This window comes from Festucalex cinctus, chromosome 4 (assembly GCF_051991245.1).
Source record: "Festucalex cinctus isolate MCC-2025b chromosome 4, RoL_Fcin_1.0, whole genome shotgun sequence".
Classification (NCBI taxonomy): domain Eukaryota; kingdom Metazoa; phylum Chordata; class Actinopteri; order Syngnathiformes; family Syngnathidae; genus Festucalex; species Festucalex cinctus.
The window spans coordinates 16,827,606-16,849,803 of NC_135414.1; the positions used below are offsets into that span (position 1 = coordinate 16,827,606).

At 42.8% G+C, this 22,198-nt stretch overlaps 3 protein-coding genes across 4 annotated transcripts; 1 reads left to right on the plus strand and 2 right to left on the minus strand.

Annotated features, from left to right (window-relative positions):
- Nucleotides 1-2,681: 2,681 nt before the first annotated feature.
- tlnrd1 (talin rod domain containing 1) lies at nucleotides 2,682-5,795 on the minus strand. Its single transcript, XM_077519343.1, has one exon. The coding sequence runs from the start codon at nucleotides 4,311-4,313 to the stop codon at nucleotides 3,249-3,251; it is 1,065 nt and encodes a 354-aa protein (XP_077375469.1). The 5' UTR covers nucleotides 4,314-5,795; the 3' UTR covers nucleotides 2,682-3,248.
- Nucleotides 5,796-7,746: 1,951 nt separating this feature from the next.
- Nucleotides 7,747-13,872, plus strand: mesd (mesoderm development LRP chaperone). Its single transcript, XM_077519344.1, has 3 exons — nucleotides 7,747-7,975; nucleotides 9,776-10,008; nucleotides 12,154-13,872. Exons 1-3 carry the CDS (start codon nucleotides 7,823-7,825, stop codon nucleotides 12,416-12,418), a joined length of 651 nt encoding a protein of 216 aa, XP_077375470.1. The 5' UTR covers nucleotides 7,747-7,822; the 3' UTR covers nucleotides 12,419-13,872.
- A 772-nt stretch (nucleotides 13,873-14,644) lies between these two features.
- Nucleotides 14,645-21,610, minus strand: LOC144018004 (cyclic AMP-dependent transcription factor ATF-1-like). 2 transcript variants are annotated; one of them, XM_077520063.1, is made up of 5 exons: nucleotides 21,234-21,610; nucleotides 18,778-19,024; nucleotides 17,397-17,543; nucleotides 16,200-16,296; nucleotides 14,645-15,694 (listed from the first exon to the last, which is right to left on the minus strand). In XM_077520063.1, the coding sequence occupies exons 1-5, from the start codon at nucleotides 21,252-21,254 to the stop codon at nucleotides 15,550-15,552; spliced, it is 657 nt and encodes a 218-aa protein (XP_077376189.1). In that variant the 5' UTR covers nucleotides 21,255-21,610; the 3' UTR covers nucleotides 14,645-15,549. The 2 variants fall into 2 exon arrangements, with proteins under 2 accessions (XP_077376189.1, XP_077376190.1); XM_077520064.1 differs by lacking the exon at nucleotides 21,234-21,610 and adding an exon at nucleotides 20,688-21,163.
- Nucleotides 21,611-22,198: the final 588 nt, after the last annotated feature.

Here is a 22,198-nt window from a genome sequence, read left to right on the forward strand (position 1 = left end):
TTGTGAAATGCATATACAGCACCTAAAGAGCCACAGCCTATTGCTTGACTGCACATTAGAGAGTGATGCAGGCTCACTTTTGTATAGACCCTTCTAGTGTGACGTCAGGTTTAAGTGTGCGCCTTGCGGTGGAGGGCAGTGCGTCAATGCGAGTGAATTAGAAAACAATCAGTTTGACCTAGAAAACAGGTCAAACAGTTGATAAATTAGCGACCAATGCTATGGTGAACTTGTGCGCGGCCTATGGATGCTCTAATGGCTCAAAGAGAGATGAGATTGTTCTTTCGGCTGCCGGCAGTGATTCGAAACCCCATCCACCCACCCACACATTACACCCCAACCGCCCAGGTCCCAATACTAAGAGCCTACGAGCCGTCTTTATCTAATCTGGACGTGAGGTCCTATACAGTAGCCTGCTTGCGAAGTTGGAGTCACAAGATGGCCGCCGTGTGACGCCAACGGCCTGCATAGGCGTCAATGGGTTATCAGCCATCCAGTCATATATTCAGGTCAGTGTTTCAGATAAATAAGACTGTAAATGGGGTATATGCCACAGAAGAGGCGGGACGTCCGACTTCCATGTTTTTGCACATCAGCTTTGATTCCGGTTCACGACGTGTGGGCCGCGTCCCAATACTTGTGCTTCCGACTTTGTGCCCCTCGGTTGCGCGTTCCCGTCAACGGGTGCGAGTGTGTAGGGTGTCTGTCAGTTGACCGAAGCACTTCAGAGAGCTAAGATGCCCTGCGCGCGGTTGGGGGGAGCAGGGGTATGAGTGTTGGGAAATTAAAGCAAGGTCTTTCATCCTGGACCGGGTGAGTAGCTAATGTTTGTTTTGTTCGCTGCTACTGTTGCAGTTAAATTACTACTCACTCTTTTTGTTATTTTATGGTTATTTTGATTGTTGTTGGTTGAAGTTTTTATTTTGTTTCTTGTTTATTGTATGGGGCCTATTAATTTGTTCAATAAAATGAGAAAAAATCATTTTCTTTGCTTGATAATTGTTGCTATTTGCAATCAGTAAAGTGCAATATTTAGTTCACCAAGTCATTTATCAAAATGTATTTGTCGCAAATATTTAAAGGAAAAGCCAAAGTAAAAAGAGCCGTTTGAGAGCCATGAAGATCCGGCTCTTTTTACTGAGCCGATCCAAATGAACCGGCTCAACGAAAAGAGCCGAAAATCCCATCACTAGTGGGTGGATAGGGGTGGGGGGCGCTAGGGGCTTGGTGAATATGTAGAGCAGTTTAAAAAAAAAAATAACAGGCAGATTTGCTAGAACATCCTAACTAGATCTATGCTTAGAAGACATATAATGTTTTGATTTGTATTGACTTTCATATCAGATATAAAATAAAACTGCTTTGGTAATGTAATTATTTCAATTTCTTATTAAACTGAATTATTAAACTGAATTTAGAATGCTCAAAAATCAACATTTGAACAATTTAAGTGAAATATACTTATCCTTCGCTTGAGATTTGAACACGAGTTCTTGTAAAGATGAGCTTTCTTTCGCAAGACACCGATTTATCGTGATAGTTCGGGCGTGCCCACGATCCGCAGCTGGCCTCCGTGTGGAAGGTGAAGATCTTAACCACTTGGCCATGGCCACCCAATTGTGGATTTAGTTGCAACATTAGAATGGCTACTATGTCACTCAATCAGCCAAAGATACATTATTTAAACAGGATCCGCTGCTCTTATCGGGTTACCACAACATTGTGTTACAAAACACAGAGGACATCAGTTTTATATAATTCTGATCATTGGTACAAATGAATTTTGTTTAGTTTTAAGAGGTTCTAAAAATTGAAATGTCCCCTTGCCCTTTTTCTTAAATACAAGGCTGCAGCTTTCTCAGTAATGTAAATAATAGTTGTGTGTGTGAATTAGCAACCTTCTCCTATACTGTAGGAGGTACACGGATGTGAGGCCCTCGGGGTAAATGGATAGGCAAGTGTTTCCCTCCTGGAGCAGGAAATGGGCGAAGCCTTGCCTGAAATTATGACTCTAGTCTTGTCATGGGAAGGAAGCCACTCCTGATAGCACAGACTATAGGTTTCCTGTTGAGAACTGATGGTTTTGGCTTTGCTCAGTGTAGGCAGGAAGGCTGAAGAATGTTGGGAAATAAGCAGCCTAAAGTCCTGCTACTGCTTGGGATTTATGTCACAAACAGATATTGAACTGCTTTTGTCATAATTGTCCACCCATATAGAAAGTTAAATGGAAGTTTAAGTCACAGACTGCACATTTATAATGTATATATATATATATATATATATATATATATATATATATATATAATGAGCACACAGGAAAAGTATAATATTAATAAGGGGGTTATTATTTTCATATAAGTTAGTGATAACCAATTTAAAATACATCAAGTTGTGCTAGCTTAATTCTATTGAAGACTATACATTCTACAAGAGCATTGACATTTAAGCCAAATAGCATTGCTGATATTAGACAACCCAAGGGCTGTTAATGGCTCTCGAGTCAATTTTGAAAACAAGTTTTAAGTTATTAAATATCCTTGAATATTAGTCAACATAATCAACCCCTTATTTGTATTTTTTTTTTATTTTTTTATTTTTTTTAAAGAGGGAGCTCAGAATTGTTCATTCGATTTAATCAACCCTTTAAATGAATTGCATGTAGCAAAGGACCCAAACAACAGTTTATCAGAAACAATTTTAATTGTTGAAATAAATACTCCATTACATGCATGGTCAAACACAATAAAGTACTATATAAAGTCTAAATCTGTGTAAAAACCTCTGGCACACTCACAGCAGCTTTTACCAAGTAGGGATTCACACACATTGAAAAACCAAATCAAGACACATCACGCTTACAAAGACAGTAAGTCAGTCAATCATAGGTTCACATAGCAAGGCTACATCCATCCTACATCAAGGCTGGCATTTTCACCAGAGCTGAAAACTGAGGTAAACTTTACAGGTTAAATAGGTGGTGTCAGTTTGTGAAGATCAGGGTGGGGACCTGAGCCCACTTTCAGGTGGCAAAGTTGCCTGATTACTTGGGTTAGAGTCACAACCAGCATGACACACAACCCTGGACAGACGTGCTTGTTGATGTTTCAGCACTCTTCATGAATCAGACTTCCATGCACATTTTTGTGAACCTTTTCTAAACCTGATGAGCTGGGATAATATAGGTATGTCTATTTGGTATGCTAAAATAAGACAGCGTTAGACAACAAATCAGACTGACTCTCCCTGAATTAAGTCACAGATTGAGAGTTGACTGGCGGCAGAGTCCTTGGAGATGAGCGCTCTCTGAGTGCCTGTGTGAGCAGGGTGCAGCCATCTGACACAGCACATGCCGAGTTCCGTAGACGTTCCCGGTAGTCAGCCATTTTGGAGCTGCTCTCAGGGTGCTGGGCAACATCTCTGAGTCCCTGGGTGAGGAGGACACAGGCTGAAACAACACTCATGGCACCCCCTAAAACTGCAGTCTGTACACCCTTCCCTTCAGTGGAGATACTCGCAGCTCTTCCCAGGAACTGAGGCTCTGTAGCAAAGCCGACTAGCGCATTGACTGCTTGGACGAGAGCGGCACTGAAGAGGATGCAACGATTCCTTGTCAGCTCACTGGGCAGAGTTTTGACCTCTTTTACACAAGCCAGGAAGGCAGTGCCGCTCATGCTCATGCTCTTGACGCTCAGTTTGAACTGCTCTTTTCCAAAGCGTTCCCTTGACCTTTCGCTGGCCAGTGACGAGATGTCTGTCAGAGTCTTGAGGTTGGTGGAGATGTTCTGGGAGAGCTCGAGGAGGAGTTGGGGAGTGAGATCCAGCAGGGGTGAGACTCGGAGGATGTTGCAGCTTTGTTCAACCTCATGCCGACATCGGGTCACTTTGTAACGGTCCACAAGACCAGGCAAGCAAGGCTGTGAGCCGGTGGTCTCTACAGCTGCCAGATATGCAGCATGAGCAGAGCACTCAGTCAAAGAAACCACTAGATCAGCCATCTCCAACAGGCGGTCCCCCACCTCTGTGAATCGTCCCATGTTGAGCTGACTTTGTATGTCATGGGTCAGAATAGAGAGCTCTTTCGTCCGTGCAATGACTGTGTCACGACACTGATCAAAGGTGTCAGCCACTGCCACACCCTCAGAAGTCATGACTGGCCTGGTCTCGCTGGAAAGCAGGAGGAGGTCAGCCACCAGCTGCATCTTGCCCTTACATGTGTCGCAGATGGACGAAAGTCGCTTTCTCTGCTGAAGACTGCCACTGGTTGTGCTGGTGGATCCTTCACTAGGCGATCTGCCAGAGCCACCACTAGCCATAATAAAGAGGGGAGTGGAGGTGGGGCTGGTCAAACCGCTCTTTTTGACTGGGTTATTTATAGTTTTCTGACGCTGCAAATTGCATTGTTCTGTTTAAGAAATTTCCATATCACGCCAATGCTCACTGCAGTTTAAAAATCACAAAAAAAAAAAACAAAAAACAAAAAAACACAACTGGCCAAAAGTCTTCCTTAAATTCCTTGACATTATGGCATATCAACTATAAATTACATGATGATGCACTGAAGTATGTTATTCTAAACACAGGTGATAAACTAAACAAATTTACTGCATTGTTGAAATGACATTCCTATTGTCCCCCATTTGTTTCCCTCAGACATTTACAAATACTTGTGTATAAGCGCTTATGCTCACCCATTAATGTAAATTATAAATGCAATTATCACTGCAGTCTCAGGATATTGTGGAACAGAAAAATTCACAGGTTGAATTTAAAATGTAAATCACAAACTGCTGTGCCAACTAAATACCTTTCCAAAAGGCAAAGTGCAGTCTGACAATGGTGAAATATTCCATTTACATTGAGGGGAAGGGGGGTGGTTGGGTTTAAAAAAAAAAAAAAAAAAAAAACACACACAACTTTTTTAGATAACTAAAGTCTCTTTTGGTTTAACTCAATAGTGTATCATCCTATGTCCACTCGAATAGTGGTGGATCTAGACAAGCACCTTGTCCGACTGGTTCCCAGTAAGTTTGACCGGTGTGGCGTACTCAGGCTGGTTACAGACGGGGCACCACCCGGGCAGCACTTCTGGAAAGCGAGAAGAGATGGCTTTCCCTCCAGCGCCATCGTTTCATGAATCCCGCCGGGGGGTGGGGTGGTTAAAGTCCATCCACGCCGACCCCACGATCCAGTTTCAACCTAGTCTTCTTCAAACACAACCCGAGGTTACACACTAGCGGCCGCTTCAACTCCATATGCATCGCCCGCACGTCCACCTCCTCCTTGGCGTCTTAACACGGGGCCAGAACGCGTGAAACCCCGCACGGACTCTGTGACCAAACGCTTTTTATATCCATACTGCTCGGTGGTCGTCCAACGTGTAATCCACTGCGAGAACAGGCAACAGTGTCCCCAAAAATAAAAAGGAGTTTGGAAGAAGTGGCCGTTATTACCAGAGATTCAAAGTGGCGTTGCGCGCTCCCGCTGCAGTACTATGAGGAAGCGGGGAGGGTGTGGTCGCGTTGAACGGCCACTGGAGAGAGCCAAATTGTGGCAACACACTGTCACAAGGAGCCATTAAAGTACGACGAACCGAACCACCCTCCATTATTTGGGAACTCGACAGCCCCCAATAAAGGGACTTCAAGGGGGAGATTGGAGAACCGTGGTCTACGAAATTTTGCGACGGCTTTGCGATTTGCTATGAAACTACATTTAGTTTTGCCATGAGACATCCCCGTGTCAAGTATACCGCCAACCCAGCGAGCAAACACACACCGGATATTTCCAAAATAAAGGCACCCAGTGTTCAAATTTGTGACGAAAGCTTATTACATCATGACTATAAAGTGTGCACAAAGCACTTCCGCATTTGACGTATTAATGTGCCCAACCTTTCGGTGCGGGAAGACTTAATCGGAACGCAGTGTTGATGTGAATTAAAACTCTAATCCTAAATCCATAATTAACTCACTCAAAAAGAACATGGGCCGCTCCTTGCTTTCACACTATGTCTATCAGAAATTTAAAAGTACTAACTAAGCTCCCAGAGCTGTAATTTTGACGGCTTTAGCCGTGGTAATGACGTCATTGCTTAAAACGATTACTACACGGCAGGGAAAGCCGTTTGAGTACCTAGTAATGCTATTTCATTATTTTCTTTTTTCTATTTTCTGTATTTTAGCTCCTCTACGGGTCCACACAATATCCTACGGCCCCCACCCCTTTCCCTCCAGTCAGACAGTATATAGGTGACGTGTTGAATCTTCAGATGGAACCTGCCAGCTAACTGTTCATAACATCCAATTTTCATTGTTCCATTTCTATTTATTTATGTTTTTCTTTTTTCTTTTAATGATACGTTATAAGAATAATTTATTAGTACATTAACATGATAGAATAAGGAGTAGGACTAGATAAATTATTGCACTTCTTCCTACTCCTTTTGAACATTTCAATTACATTGATGAATTATTTTCTTTCTTCAAATTTTTATTTTAACTTCAACTTATATTTTGTAATGTGTTAATATGTGTTCAATAAACCAACCTACCAACCAACCAACCAACAACAACAACTCTCTGGTCTGTCGCCTCCACTTCGGTCAAGTCTTCTCTTCTTCGCCGACAAGATCCAACGATCTCTGCCTCGTCAATATTGTGGGGCTGTGGGGCTATTTTGCTGCCAATAGAATAAATAGGATATTGAAGGAGGATTAACTTCTATTATATATATATATATATATATATATATATATATATATATATATATATATATATATATATATATATATATATATATATATATATATATATTTATATATATGTTTATTTTTTGACCCCCCCCCCCCCAAAAAAAAAAAAAAAAAACAACTTTTCACACACTTATTGTTATTTTGAATACATTTATATTTTGTGAAATTCTCAAGACAACAATTTTCAGTTTCAAGTTTATTTTTTCAGGTACAAAACTTTTGACCCGAATTTAACTTCATAAACTTACTTCATAAGTGTCAAACTTTTGTAGCTCTCCCTTTCAAATTGACTCACGCAGTACACACTAGAGGTGAAAATAATTACTTTGAAAATCCCTAAACCAATATTTTGTTTCCTGTTACTTTTACTGCTGAGACATGCCCCAAAGTCTTGTGACCGAGCCACTGATCTGAATATATGACCGGATAGCCGATAGGCCAAGACTTTTGAAGTCGCGAGGCCGCCATATTGCTCCTTCCAAGAAACGTTTCTTGGCATACGATGCTATGCATTTACAGTATCGAAATTGGAGAACATTTGGGACAGTACTTAGTTGAAACAGCATGATTTAGGATGTTTTAAATTTGTTAAACATAAACAAGAGGACTTCAGACATTTTAAAACCTGCCTTAAATACATGTATACATTATATGCTTAATGATGTTTACATGAGGTAACGTGTGTATTTTTTGTGATTAAAGAAATATAACTGTAATAAAAAAAAAAAAAATGCCTCTGCCAAATCTAATATTGGGGTCTAAGGAACTGAGCGATAAAAGAAAAAGGGGGTCTTCAAAGCGGCACAGTCCACTTGTTATTTATTTATTTATTTATTTATTTATTATTTAACTTGTTAAAAAATAGTGACCACCACGCCACAACACCGCCCCCGGCCTTATACTAACTGCCTTCGAGCTGTATAGATGGGAGGAGCAAGATGGCCGCCCTGTGACTTCAAGGGCTTGCACGGGCCTTTATGTATGGGCTATCGGCTATGCAGTTATATATTCAGATCAGTGGACCGAACTCAGGAAAAGTCGCCAGCCAAACAGGTCTAACCATCTGCAAACATGGCGTCTGACTTTCAGTGGAAATGTGTATTACTGCTCTTTTGTACTTATTTGCTTTGTTCTTTCGCGACTGAGAGTAAAAATAAGGCCAAGAAAAAGGACATAAGAGACTACAATGACGCAGATATGGCTCGTCTTCTTGAACAGTGGGAGGTAGTGTAACATGCTGCATTTCATTTAATCGATCGTTAGTAGCCCCTAGCCGTTAGCTACCGTAGCCCAATGCGTCCAAATAGCCCTTCTTTGGTATTTTGTCACGATAATGTCGTCGTCAAAATAGATAGTTTGAACACCAGCCTAGGTGTGATTTTGCTGTTGCCCGATCGACTGTCACGAGGTTACTTTGTCACTTTCATGTATCGGTTGAATGCGATTTCAACCACCTCTCCCTCCAAGTAGTTATTTTGACGTGACCGCAAGTAAAAATTTTGCGCCAGTAAATGTGTAGGCTACCGTCTTGTAGAATAGCGGTTATTGCGGTCGACTCGATAGTGCTGGGTCACGTGTTCGAATCTTGCTCTGTAAATAATATTTACGAAGAGAAAAAACTGCCCCATTGAATGTGTTGTAGTAGCTCGTGGCATAATTATCCTTGCCAACATTGGGTTGTGACAAATAGGAAGAATTTTTTTTTTCATCGGCGTATCAATCGTCCCATTTTCTTGGGAGGGGGTTTGAAGACATCCAGCCATTAATACAGTATTCACGATTTGTCGCTGTGGGAAGGGAGTGCGCACAGCGGCCAGAGACATGCATCAATTAATATTTATCAACTGGTGAGGATGGCTACTGGCCGGGAAACTGCCTGGGCATTTTGGAAACTAATGAAATTCCTAAATGGCCCATCAGAGTTGCCATCCGTCCTATTTTCCCCAGAATTGTTCTCTATTTTTTTAACCAACTGTTCCGGGAAAATAAAACCTCTCCCGGGACACAATTTGTTCTGGAAAAAAAATGCAAAAAAGGTAATTTGATTTCCTCAATTCTGTAGTCTAAGAATGTCCCCGGCTGTACTACTGTGAAGCGCTTGTCACAGCTCGCCACCGCCTCTCTCTCTCTCGAGGTGCACTTTGGATTATCGTAATTCTGGCACCATTTGTCCTATCTGAAAAATTTCAACGGTGTCAGAAAGATGACCTTGCTCTTTACAGAAAAGGTACTATTATTACGGTAATTTCAGTCCTGCCTCTGACAAAAGCCAGGGAACTCAGAGGAAAGTCACAAGTGCAGAGAGAAACAGCGGGGGATTTTGAGATGTCACATAATAGAAACAGTTGTTGACTATTGCGATATCGATATTATTGTGATATTTAACGTACCTAAAGAAATAACATTTTTATTGTCAAATGAAAAAAATAACATTTTTTACATGTGGTAAAATAAGAAAGTTCAACAATGTGTTCTTAGTTAATTATAATTACCCTAGATGATGATCAACTATTGGTTGGTGATGCACGTTTAAGTTTGTGTCTGATTGGTCAAATTCAGGTAGAAGCAAATGTCTTCTCTCTCCAACAGCACGCAACACTGACATACCCCCTCCCCCAATTCACAGCTCTACGTCACGAATTCTGATTGTCAAGTCAGAATTCTTGATAGAATTCTGAGAATAAATTCAGAATCCAGCCAACCGTTTTTGTTTTTTTCTCTTCACTGGCCCTAATCCTCTTCCGTACACATCTATTTTCTAAAATGTCACAAATTATTTGATATGTATTTATTTATTATGTATTTATTTTTACCACAAAGTGAAAATTAGGGTCTGGAAAATGATAGAATTTTGAAGTCTCAAATGTATAGGAACTCTGGTATTCTGTGTTTAGTATCATGTAAATTTAAGGTAAAATGGCAATCACTTCCACTACTTGTCATACACGTGTATAAATAAGCAAACAGCAGTTTAATGACATTTTCCATTTCTGTGTGCGTGTGCCATGTCTCTTATCTGCACAGAAAGATGATGACATCGAAGAAGGTGACCTTCCAGAGCACCGGAGAGCTCCTCCTCCCATTGATTTCTCCAAGATTGACCAGTCCAAACCTGAAGATCTGCTGAAGATGTCCAAGAAGGGTCGCACGCTGATGGTCTTTGCTACGGTGTCAGGAGAACCCACTGAGAAGGAGACTGAGGAGATCACGGGCCTGTGGCAGGGCAGCCTCTTCAATGCAAACTATGACATTCAAAGGTATTATAAGTATGGGGATTGCCCCACCACATTTTGACATTTTTCCTCCAATTTGTACCACCACAATGGATTTCATAAGCTTTCTGTTTCTTCCCCTTCTTTAACTGGGAGGTTTGAATTGGACTTTACACCGATCTGATCGGCTTGATTGTGATCAGCCGATAGTTGGCATTTTATGCATGATCGGTGATCACCTGTAATGTCATAATTTGAGCCGATCACCAAAATAAGACATTATAACAAAAACAACCTCCTCACTTCGGAGTCATTCTGCGCTAGTGTGAGCCGGAAAGCTAATCTATTTTTAGCCTTGTTGCGGATGTGTGCTGGAGCGGATGCGGAAACACCGACGGGGGGGGCTCCGCCTTCGCGCCCTCGACCATCCAATCATGAAGTAATAGCCTTCGTGTATTTGTTGTATTTATTTATTTATTTATTTATTTTATCCATTTAATATTTTTAGGAGTAAAAAGTCAGGAAACCATTTTATTTACATCGAATAACATAACTAGCTACATTGTGGGTGTTATTTCATTTTATTTAATTTTAACATCTCTTTAAATCTAAATAGCTTCCATCACTAAATAGCGTCCATCACTCCACGTATGTAACTTTAACTTCCGGGCTGGCACATTCAGCGAATCACAGATGCAACTACCAGACAGGCATGATGTTTAAAGTGGACATAGCGCGAGCTTTGCAGCGACAACAACCACACTGTGGATGTCCTAATACTTCATCAAAATAATTTCTTTCGAAATTCTCCATTATTGTAGGAATACAGGCTTCACAAGATGGTCTACTGTGAGCCCAGTTTCAATTGGGCTGATTTTGGTAGGTGTGGCCAAGGCTCGCCTGATTCCAAGCGCTTCTGTTCACAAAATGAGTTGGGCGTGGTCAAGGTTCTCCTGCTTCAGCAAGCTGGCTGGAAAAGACCTGCCGAGCGGCTCAGTCACTCCTCGCTGTCTCCTGCCCCCTGGGTTGCCGGTCCGCGAAAGTTGCAGTCTTGTTTGAACCGGTCCGTGGTGGAAAAAAGGTTGAGGACCGCTGGTCTAAATGATGGACAATTTCTTCAGTGACCCATTTTTCTGCTATTTTTGAAATAGTTGGAAGACTGCTTATTGGTCGGTAATTATTTAAAGAAGTTTCATCACCAGATTTTAACTACCGGAGAAACTTTAGCCGACTTCCACACATCTGGGAAGTGCCCAGTTGAAATAGAACTATTGAAGATAAGAGATAGGGACAAGAATTGAACCCAGTGCTTGATTGTGTAAATCCCTTTGCTTAACTTAACAAGTTATTTAAATAGACGTGTTGCTCCTTCTTGTGATCGGATCAATGATCGGTAGGCATGGGACGAGAGACATCCCATGAGGCGAGATGTGTCACGAACATCTTGGTACATTTTGCAACATTGAATGAACCCTGATGAAAAAACAATACTGCTACATGCGCACACAGACCCCAACCAAGCCCGTGCTGCTCGGTCAGATAAAGGCTTTAACATTCGCAGTTAGTAATGGCATGTTCTACAATAAGGCGAAATGCCGTTAACACAATTACTGGCTGGAGTATTTACAGAGGACGTGATTACGTTAATGCTGCAGCCGCTACTGCTGCTGGGTTGAGCACCCTTGAGCGGTTCACAAGCACGACAGTCATTTTAAGTTATCCCATGCTGTGTGTGCAAATGCTTGTGCATAGTTGTAGTGTTTCCGTCATTAGGCGAAAGATCGAAATAGCAAGTTGCCCTGTGGTTTTCTTTTCCTGTAAAACATCAAACTTTGGCATTCGGCACCATGTTTCTAGCGGTGCTCGTAAACATCACCACAAGTGTTATGTTACGAAATGTGCGTGATGATGTCATTGTCCCAAATGTAAGCGATCGTGGCATTTAGCAAACAATACCAAAAAAACAGTTTTCGATTCCCTTCCCTACTCAACAAGCCAAAAAACAGCACCAAAAAATAATAATCTCGTCGCACCCTAGTGATCGTATAGCTTTTTTTGTTTGTTTGATTTTTTACTCGATCGGTGATCAGTGATTGGCCCCAAAAATCCTGATAGTGTAAAGCCTAGTTTGAAATGTATTTTTACATTCTAATATACAGCAATACACCTGTTCTCTGTGCCCCCGTGCAGATTTGTGGTGGGCTCCAATAGGGTGATCTTCATGTTGCGAGATGGCAGCTTAGCCTGGGAAGTCAAAGACTTCCTGCTGACCCAGGAGCGCTGCTTGGACGTCACTGTCGAAGGCCAGGTGTTCCCTGGGAAGGCTACCAAGAAGGCCGACGGCAAGCACAAGCTGGAGAATGACGTGAACGCCAAGAAGAGCAAAAAGAAGATGGAGAGCACCAAGTTAGATTTGGAAGGTAACAGAGCCAGCCACGGGAAACAGGAACTATGATGGAGTTGTCTTTTGATTTGTCTCAGAAGCTGCAGGACCACATCAGCAGGTTGCGTTTCAAGATCATCGATCATTGAACTAATAAATAATTACTGGGTTGATTCCCATGGCTGCTGATGACTCCCATTGATGTTTTGTTGATCAATATACTGCGATACAAATATGCTTTCCATGTGATTAGATCCGAAAGGTATTCACGAAATGCAGTCTTAAGCTTTCCTTGAAAAACAGTACATGTAACAGTTAACGGCCGGTTGTAAGTTTTACAACGTTATCAAGGACAAAGGAGCTCCATTTCTTTGTCCTGGGCACGCCAAGGTGGTGGGTGGTTGACCAAGAAACAGTCTGTCTCACCTCCACAGACAGATCCCCAACCATCTCTGGATTCAGAAGACTGACTGACAGAAAAAAAATAAAAAACTCCAGAAACCTGCAACAGAACAATGAATTATGAAATGTTATGTGTTCGCTATTTTTAAAATGTTGACTCCAAGAAGTATCGTGAATGTGTTTCATTTGTGTGGCATATTCCCCACTTAACTATTCATTTGTGTGCGTGTTTTAACAGTTGTAAGCTCTCTGTAACATTTCTTTTGATGTGTCCAACTGTACGTGTTTGCATTGATTGAATTTTGACCTTAGAATCTCATCTAACATGGAATCAAAATTCAACCTGATGATTCTTAACAAAAGTCCAACCAAGCTGGTAAATTCCACTGGCTCTGAAACCTGAGACACAGGGACAGGATCCCTGGAGTGGGGGTATAAGACCCTTGTGCCTCTGCCGCTACTTCCTCTTTCCCTTCTTGGCTCTCTTGCTCTGGTTATCACTCCTGGCTTCTCTGCCTTCTTATTGGCTCCCTTTTCTCTTCACCTCACAGCTGGAAGAAGGCAAGCATACGGCTGGTGTGACCGCTACATGCAACTACCTCACGGCTGACCGTCGCTCCGCGACCGGCCCAGCGAAACATTCTGTCTCTGCCAGGCAAAAAGGATCGCATGGCAGTGTCGACAGAGGCGCTCTGAAGCCGGCAACTTGACTCCCGAAGGATTGTCTCACGATCCGAGCCGTGAGGTCTCTGCCCATCCTGATGAACTCTCTTTCCTCCCTCCTGTACCTTTTCTTCAATGCACTGGCTTGACGAACCTCCAATCCAGGAACACCTCTCTGCATCTTGGGCCAAACTCACACCTTTTGTATGTGCAACTTTTTAAAACATGAACAGGATTGTACAAATTGGTGCAGCAATTAGGTTAAGTGTTGATCCCATATTTGCCTTGATTAGGAAGTTTCATCACCTCGTTTAAGATCATTTCTCTTTTCTTGTTTGTTTTTCATTAATTATTTTATCGTTTTAGTTCTTGTTTCTTTTACCTGTCACAGTAGTTAGGGTTTTGCTTCTTTTAAGTTCCAAGTAGATTGGAAAATAAACATGCACAAAATCAAAACGTGATTATGTACTGTGTGTTTTATCAGTTTAACCTCTAAGCTGAACAAAGCCTCCGCGTGTGTAGTTTGCGGTTGTGCCATATGGGCTGGAAATCACTGATCTGTATGTATGACTGGATAACCCGTACATGCCCGTGAAGAAGTCACAAGGCCCAAAACTCTCAATGCTATCATACAATGCACCAGCAGAGGGCAGTGTGTGTAAGCTGCCGACGGCCATTGCGGCCCCGTTAGAAATTTGAAATGACTTTGCGGACCACTAGATGGCACTCGTGGTCCAACAGACCACGGCCTGATTTCGACGTCTATTAGGCGTCTTTTAGACTGAAATTGATCATTTGAAAATGTTTAACGAGTCAAATGGGCGGGAAGAGGAAAACGTGTGACAAAAAGCAGATCAGAGAACTTTATTGTGTGTGTGTAGCAGGCCCAAGTATGCATCAGGCATTCGCAAGATTGCCACTTTTCTGCCCAACGCTGGCAATAATACAAATCGACATGGGGTGTATTTCACAAGAGTGGTTCAACAAACTGTGAAAAACGAGTTGACATACCCTCAGATAGGAAACTGCGTTTTCGGTTCCAGCACAGCTAATTCCTGTCAGTTATATCAACGCTGAGTAGTTATAGCTGACTACCACTCTTACAAGACCGCCTCAATGGAGCCCCGATTCGTCGAGTCACCATGGCAACGGGGAAGCCGAGCACGGCGCCGCCCTCTGCTTCCGCGTTACCCCCCCCCCCCCCCCCAACAAAAAAATCATAATGCGATCATATGCCAAATTTCAACATGTCTTTATAAAATAAATAAATAAAAAAGTGCTACATCGCAGCGGCTCCTAGAGGAAGGCGGTGTGCGAGAACATATTGCTGCTCGGGTCAATGCGTAAACTGAAATGTATATCAGAATATTACAAGGGAAACCTGTTGAATGATAGCAAGAAAAAAAAATGGAGCGCAGTACTGCTCAGATGTGAGCGTATGAGACTACGTCTGGGAAGGTTGCAAATGACGGATGAAATTGTGCATGTACTGTGATGTGTAAGGCGTTTCTCACTAAACCTGCTTTGTGAAATACACCCATGAACATATGACTGGGTCAAAATATTGGACCTCCAAAATCATCACTTGACAGGAGAGCCCCAAAACGCCACCAATATATTGCATCAGCAAGCCATCAAACCATTTTCAAAATATCACTATCAATATATATTAGAGAGAGGGAGATAGAGGGAGCACATACTAATACTCAAATTAAATGGAATGAAAATGCATTTGTACAAATGTTGATGAAAAAATGTTTGGCTTGTTGACAGTCAACAAGATTTGCTTTGTGGATCCAAACAATTACGTCATCATTGAGTGATCGATTGGCCAATGAGCACATGAAAAGCAAAAATGCAAAATATCAGCTGAGCCGATCACATTGGTGTCATATATGCAAATGAATAATTGGTGCAATTAGGATTTTCAAACTTTGGATCGTGACAAGAGAACACAACAGTTGAGAAGATGGAAAGATTTGTTTGAAGGCAGCTTCCTCATTGAACGATTGTTGTGTTTGCAGAAGAAGGTCAACTTGCATCCATTGGTCGCCGTTCCTCCGATAGCGCCATCTTCAAACGAGTGACAGTTTTGCATGCCAATCCTTGCGGCCATTGTTGTGGTCAAACGGGTCCGATCACAGGCCGTTGTGATGGCACATTTCTTTCCAGGTTTTCAGCTCCTCCATCAGAGCTTTATTCTGCGTTTCAAGCTGGGCCACACGTACCTCCAAGTCTTGCACGTAGATCTTTCTCCTGCGCCGATATTCCCGCGCAGCTTCCCTGCAAATGTAGCAAACTTGCCATTGCAGACTGCAGCATGCACACATTTCACGCTTCTCGCAATCAATCAATGACTGCCATTTTGGAATTAAGGTTTCCTTCCACACACCATCAGCACATCGGCGGCGGTCGTCCGACTCGTGTGTACATCGCCGCGTTAACGCTGTTTGGGAGGCCTTTTTGGCGGCTGTGACTTTTGATGGTGACGTGATTGGCTGTTAGCTAGCTAGCGAATCAGCGCAAGCGAACAGGATGCGGATCAATTGGGCTCATTTTGTATTCCAAGAAGAAGGTGAATTGATGGCTGTGCTTGAAGCGAGCGTGAACGAGTCTGACCATGAGGTGATGAGAGGCAAACTGCGGCAAGGCGTGCAGGCCCAAATTTGGCACGGCAGAAATTTGGGTTTGCCGCCGGCGTTTGGCGCTGCGACCGCGATGGACTGAAGTCAGTCGTTCTTTGCTTTGCGAAGGACGGAAATGAAAAGGTGTGCGTTCATCTATCTACCTGTTTCTCATCAAGCTGCGTTGCGACTGGTTGCGAGGACCGCTGGCCTGCGAGAGGATGCTGTTGGTGTACTGGATCTGCGTGGCGGCCATGTCACCTGACAAATCAGCACACACGACACAGTCACAACTTGCATCCAAAACAAACAAGGACACTTAAGACTTTTTTTTATTGTTTTTTTTTTTTTTTTTTGCACAGATGGGATCAATGTTTGCAAGTTGGTCCAAGTCAAAAGTTTCAAGCAAGCAAGTGCCATCATCCTTTTTGTCTTGTACGAAAACAATCTCATCTTAAGTCAACCAGTGGTGGGCCCGTCCCCTTTAGCAGTGCTTCCTTGCCTGCACTACCTGCCTGTGGGCGCTTCACAAGCCAAGCAGGCCAATTGATCATTGATGATGTACCCCAATCAATTCCACAGCAATAGAGATGAATTGTTTATTATTATAACGAGTCTGGCCTCCCTCATAAAGTGGGGTGCTCGATGCTTGCTTGCAGGACTGGTATTGCATGCGGTGGTTGGGGGGGTTATAAACGTTCTTTTCTTGCCGTCCTTAAGTTGGAACAATCCCATTGGCTGTTTTTCCACCAACAAGACCAGGAACTTTGAGTTCTGGGTAAAGGGAGTTCTTGCTTGTAAAAGTTCAGCAGGGAATTTAGAATTGTGTTTCAACACGGTCTTATAGTTCTCTGTAATTAATTCAAATGAGTTTGATTGAGTCCAGTCGATGTAAAAACAACACCCCCAAATTTGACCAATCGGCCGTGGTCATTGCAGCCCGCCCCCTCAAAGTTCCTGCCTGGCTCAGTAAGACCCTGCTGTTCAGATAGTACTTGGATGGCCCATGGGGAATTGAATTACCCTGGAAATTGTTGTTGGTGGAAAAACGCACAAACTGAATTTTACCAAGGTAAACTGAAAAGTTCTCCAAAAGTTCCAGCGGTGGAAAAATGTCAATTGATGACAGCTACTCTTGCAATCCATGTGAAATGTGGCCCAATAGAAAAACAGAAATGAACATTTCCAAAGCACTTTGTCATACTTCCTATTTGATTTGTCTTATATTCATTTCAAAGTCCCCGATTGCATCCGTCTCCGCACCACAAGCACGGCAAGTGGGACTTTGTGCTCAGGTGAGTGAAGCCGCGTGGCGTTATAAGCTGAAGCTTCGATGGTTTGTGCAACCGAGTATGTTGTACCTGTCGGTTGAGCGTATTGCATCTGCAGGCCATTCTGCTGCTCGCTGCAGTATGTTAAGGGCAGCGGTTGTGCGGGTTGTGTGGCTGGCATGGCGGCCATTGTTGCCACCGTCTGCGCTCCCCCGTTCTGGTAAGTGAAAGCAGCTCCTTGGAAAGACAAAAAAAGAAAAGGCGGTCATTTTCCCTCACACTGGACATTTTTGCAGATGAACGCCAGCCGGATGGTCACGCACGCACGCGGAAAAAATATCATCCCCGCTAGCGTGTTAGCATGAGTGTGGAAATCACAATGACGTCACGGTCACGGCTTCGAACGCGACAAGCGCTCGCTTGTCCTGTGTTGTGGACTTGCCGTCATTGACGAGAGCCGTTCCTTCAAAAGGTCCCATGGCAAAACCTTCACGCGGCCGCCGGGATGACGGCCAATTAGCCAGCGAGCCACCACACTTGCTACATTTCAGCACAACAAATTCTCCAAAGTTTCCAGTCACTGGCCTCCTTTGGACGCGCAATGCAATTAGCACGGAAGCTAACAGTTAGGCTGTCTGGCCTCCTTTGTCATAGTGATGGACTGATATATATATTCAAACGTCATCAAAAAATGAGCTCATACTAAACAAAACAAAAAAAACACAATATTTGTATATGACAGCAATGCATATAAACAAGCTACAATCTCTCATAACATTTCATAGCGAGGCACTTACTTGCTAATGTGCGCATACATCCACTTCCTCCACATATTGACTCGCTTCACAAGCATATTACATTCATCTGAGCTTTAGCGTGGATTTGAAGCAGAGAAGGGTCGAAACATGCCTCGCGAAAATGAAACGGCACTAAAAAAAACTGCCACCAGAGGGTGCTACAACTGAACAAACGGAAATCAACCCGACTTTTTTTTTTTTAACAGATGTGCTGCTTTTAATATTGTGACATGGCGACGATATAACGTGGCACTTTTAATATAGCAATATCATATTGTTACATCACTACTTTGTAAGTGCAATGCAATTAGCACAGAAGCTAACAGTTAGCCTGTCTTCTTGAATTTGCTTTACGACCGCTGCATTCTCATTCTGCCGCTCAATCTGACAAGTCGGTCTTGGCGAGGGAGGGACGACACGCCGGCGTCATTGCCGCATTCCAGCTGACACCGTTATGTCATTTTGTTCGGAGATATCGATATTGTGACGTGGTATCGTTCGTTATGTGAGATCGTTAGGGGATATCATTATGTGAGATCGTCGCCGTGCTTGTCTTCAGTGTTTTTCCCCACATGACGTATTTGGTCTCACTTTTGAAAGTTTTCTTACGATGTTACAGATCGGCGTGCGTGCGTGCTTGATGGACTGCCAAGCGAATGGATGGTGTCAATGACCTTGTAAGGAAGGGAAGTAGTTATTTGGGTGATTCCAAATGTTCTGGTAGTATCCAATGGCGTTGGCTTCGGGAGCCAGCGTCTGCGGGTCGACCGCGGCCATGGCCGCCAGCGGGTCGATGGTGGTCATGGCCGTCAGCGTCACCGGGTCGACCGTGGTCATGGCCGTCAGCGCCTGCTGGTCGATGGTGGCCATGGCCGTCAGCGTCTGCATCTCCTCCATGTCTGAAGTTTGAGGTTGAGGAGGCTGAAAATAAAAAAAGACACCAAATCAAAATGGATGGGAGCAAAGCGAATGTTTGACTGGCAAATGTCTCCAGCGTGGCCACATGACTTTTTTTCACAAGGGTCGCGGGGGTGCTGGAGCCTATCTCAGCTGGCTCTGGGTAGTAGGGGGGGTACACCCTGAGCTGGTTGCCAGCCAAGCGCAGGGCACACAGACACAAACAACCATCCACACTAACAAGCACACCTCGGGACAACTTAGAGCACGGAATTAACCTGCCATGCATGTCTTTGGAATGTGGGAGGAAACCAGAATACCCGGAGAAGACCCACGCGGGTTACGGGCAGAAAATGCAAACTCCACCCCGGAAGGCCGGAGCCTGGACTCAAACCTGAGTCCTCAGAACTGGGAGACGGACGTGCTAACCAGTCATCCAAATCAAAATGTCAGGTCACTTGAATGTGCTGAAATGCATCGTGACAATTTCCTCCACCAACATAAAAGAGAACAGCCGGCACCATCAATCCACAACAAAAAAGGCCATCATGCAACTCAACTCGCAAGACAAAGTGGATGTTTGTTTGTTTGTTTGTTTGTTTGTGATTCCATTGACATTTGAATGATGAAATTGTTTGTATATGTGGCATGTGGTCAAGTGTTTGTTAGGAAAAAGCTCTCTCACTCACACACGCACGTGTTGGAGCCAGATAATCATTCTTTGCATTTTCTCTTTTGGGTGCGATCCCTTGTTGGGGCCACTTGGTGGCGCTTGTGCCCCACAAAAAGGATTCAATAGTAACGCGGAGCGGAGAAAAAAAAAAAAGTGTCTGTAGGTGGGTGTGTGAACTTGAGTGGCATGCACAAAGTTTTTGGGCCGTCTTTTCAATGTGCTCAGATCCCCTTCACTGAACAACTTCATTTGGTTCCTCTTGTGATTGTCAAATGGAATTGAATTGTACAATATTTACGATTACATCTCATCTTTCACTGTTGCAAAGTGTTTTTATATTCATGCCCGGATATGGACTATGCATGGGCACAAGCATCACCATCATTTATCATTATTATTATTATTATTATTATTATTATTATTATCATTATTATTATTATTATTATTATTGTTATTATTATTATTATTGTTGTTATTATTATTATTATTATTATTATTATTATAGTTTATTTATACATGATCATCATTAGTATCATTAGCGCAGCACTGTTGAAATGAGGGTCGCTACACTGTATTAAAAAAAAACATTGCATGTTACGCGCTCTTTTGTTTGCCGCAAGCAAAAAAAAAAAAAAAAAAAAAAAAAAACCGGAAGGAATGATTATTTATTTTCATAAATATTATTTTGATTCAATTTATTTTTTTGTGATCGACTGTGACAACTTGTCAAAAATGTCGGCTGAAGTCTACATCATGGTGAAAGCAAATGTGAAAATATACCAACATTGTTATGATAATAGAATATAATAATATAAGCCAAAGTGAAAAGCAAACGAGAATGGTGGAAGGAAATGTGTCCAATCAGCCTTTACGCTTGTGTAAGCGCCCCACTGCTCAAATTGAACTTGGGAAAACCAATTCATTGCCTCCCAATTCGCGCTTTGCACGGAACGAACAATAATGAAGGTGCATCTGGCGTCTGATTTGCGCTTGCTCGTGAATAAATACACTCACATCCATCCTGAAAGCGTCAAAGTTGTTGTCTGGGTCACACTGGCGCCTTTTGCCGTTCGTAAGACGTGGGCCAGCAGCAAGGCCAATCCGATCTTCCTTTCAAGTCGCCTTTTCTTGATTGCGTCAAATGTTACGTCACAAAAGCTCTTCAATGCAATTATTCTTATTACACCTCTCAATTGGAGCATATAGGGAGACTGTGCAACGTGACGTCACTCCATTCATGCGTCAAGTCCAATTTCCGACAAATCGGGTTTCAAACACACACACACACAAGATGAAACCATTTTTGTACTTTTCTCTTATTTGTTTGTTTGTTTGCGTGAACAAAACAGATTGTTGCCGGATTCCAAGATCAGACAAATGTGCTCCAACTTTTGACGCACGCAAGTCTTGTATGACGCGTAATGGACGTGCGCGCCCAATTGTTAGCTGTTATAATAACATAAAGTAATTCATATTAAAAACTCAAACAAAATACAAATTCAACAAATCGAGACGCAGTGCAGGTGGTCAGCCCTCGAAATACATCCAAAGATGGCTCACCTCTAAATGTTGGCATTCCATCTTATTGCTGTGCACCTGCACTCCAAAAATGGATTGGTTGGAAAAAAAAACCCACCAATCACTTGTCTAGTAGGTTAAGCTTAACCACCAATAGATTTGTCAGACATGTAGTATCGACAATTCCGGGTGCTTACGGGCAGACCAATTTGATTGGTTTGCCAAACAAGCAATCAAATGGTTTACAATTTAAAAAAAAAAAAAAAAAAAAAAAAAAAAACTTTAAATAGATCACTTGTAACTATAGCGTGAATATTTAAAAATTGAAATGCGTGTCCAAATAGATGACTAGCGCGAGCAGTTTTTTGGCCTAGTGGTAGAGCGCCCGCCCTGAGACAGGGAGGTTGCGGTTTCAATCCTAGACCGGATTTGTTGAAAATGATTTTGTAAGCGATGACGTGAAATGTGACGATTTCTCGCTTGAGAGTGACTCGACTGACAATGTCGATCTTTTTTTCTCTTATTGGATAAGATGCAACTTGATTGGCCAACCGACAAATGGCGGATAGAAAAGATTTGGAGATGATGATGGTGAGGATGTTGTGACTTTGCCTCATTTGCAGTGAGAATGAACATGACTCGTGATTGAAACAAGTCCGATGTAGACAAGCAAGAACGTCTTCAAGAGATTCCTGCAACAAGTCCTGCACTCGTGCCTCCAACACAAAAGATATTATTCATGAGGCAAGTTCCAAACTTCATATGCACGTGTCAAATTGGGGGCGCTCTTGATCTCTCTGTAACTGACAGATCGGTACAGGTTGCCAACAAGTCACGTGACTTGATTCATGCGGTCAGTCTTGCTTGGGAACGGAACGGGCATGCAACCTTCTTTCGCAAACTTGGTGGCAAAACGTCATCACCTGGTCAGAAAGAAAGTGGCTCGCTTTCGATGGCCCTCTTCCAATCCTTTCCTACACTGACGTCACCGCGAGACGGGCGGCCAA

What these genes read in the sequence shown, in the direction of transcription:
- tlnrd1 (XM_077519343.1), bottom strand. Translation starts at nt 4,313, where the DNA reads ATGGCTAGTGGTGGCTCTGGCAGATCGCCTAGTGAAGGATCCACCAGC.
- mesd (XM_077519344.1), top strand. Translation starts at nt 7,823, where the DNA reads ATGGCGTCTGACTTTCAGTGGAAATGTGTATTACTGCTCTTTTGTACT. An exon ending in GTCTTCTTGAACAGTGGGAG is followed by an intron (nt 7,976 to 9,775) that starts GTAGTGTAACAT and finishes TTATCTGCACAG; the next exon opens with AAAGATGATGACATCGAAGA. An exon ending in GCAAACTATGACATTCAAAG is followed by an intron (nt 10,009 to 12,153) that starts GTATTATAAGTA and finishes GCCCCCGTGCAG; the next exon opens with ATTTGTGGTGGGCTCCAATA.
- LOC144018004 (XM_077520063.1), bottom strand. Translation starts at nt 21,254, where the DNA reads ATGGAATGCCAACATTTAGAG. An exon ending in TGGAATGCCAACATTTAGAG is followed by an intron (nt 19,025 to 21,233) that starts GTGAGCCATCTT and finishes TTTTATTTTCAG; the next exon opens with CCTCCTCAACCTCAAACTTC. An exon ending in CTACTTCCCTTCCTTACAAG is followed by an intron (nt 17,544 to 18,777) that starts GTCATTGACACC and finishes TGTCTTTCCAAG; the next exon opens with GAGCTGCTTTCACTTACCAG.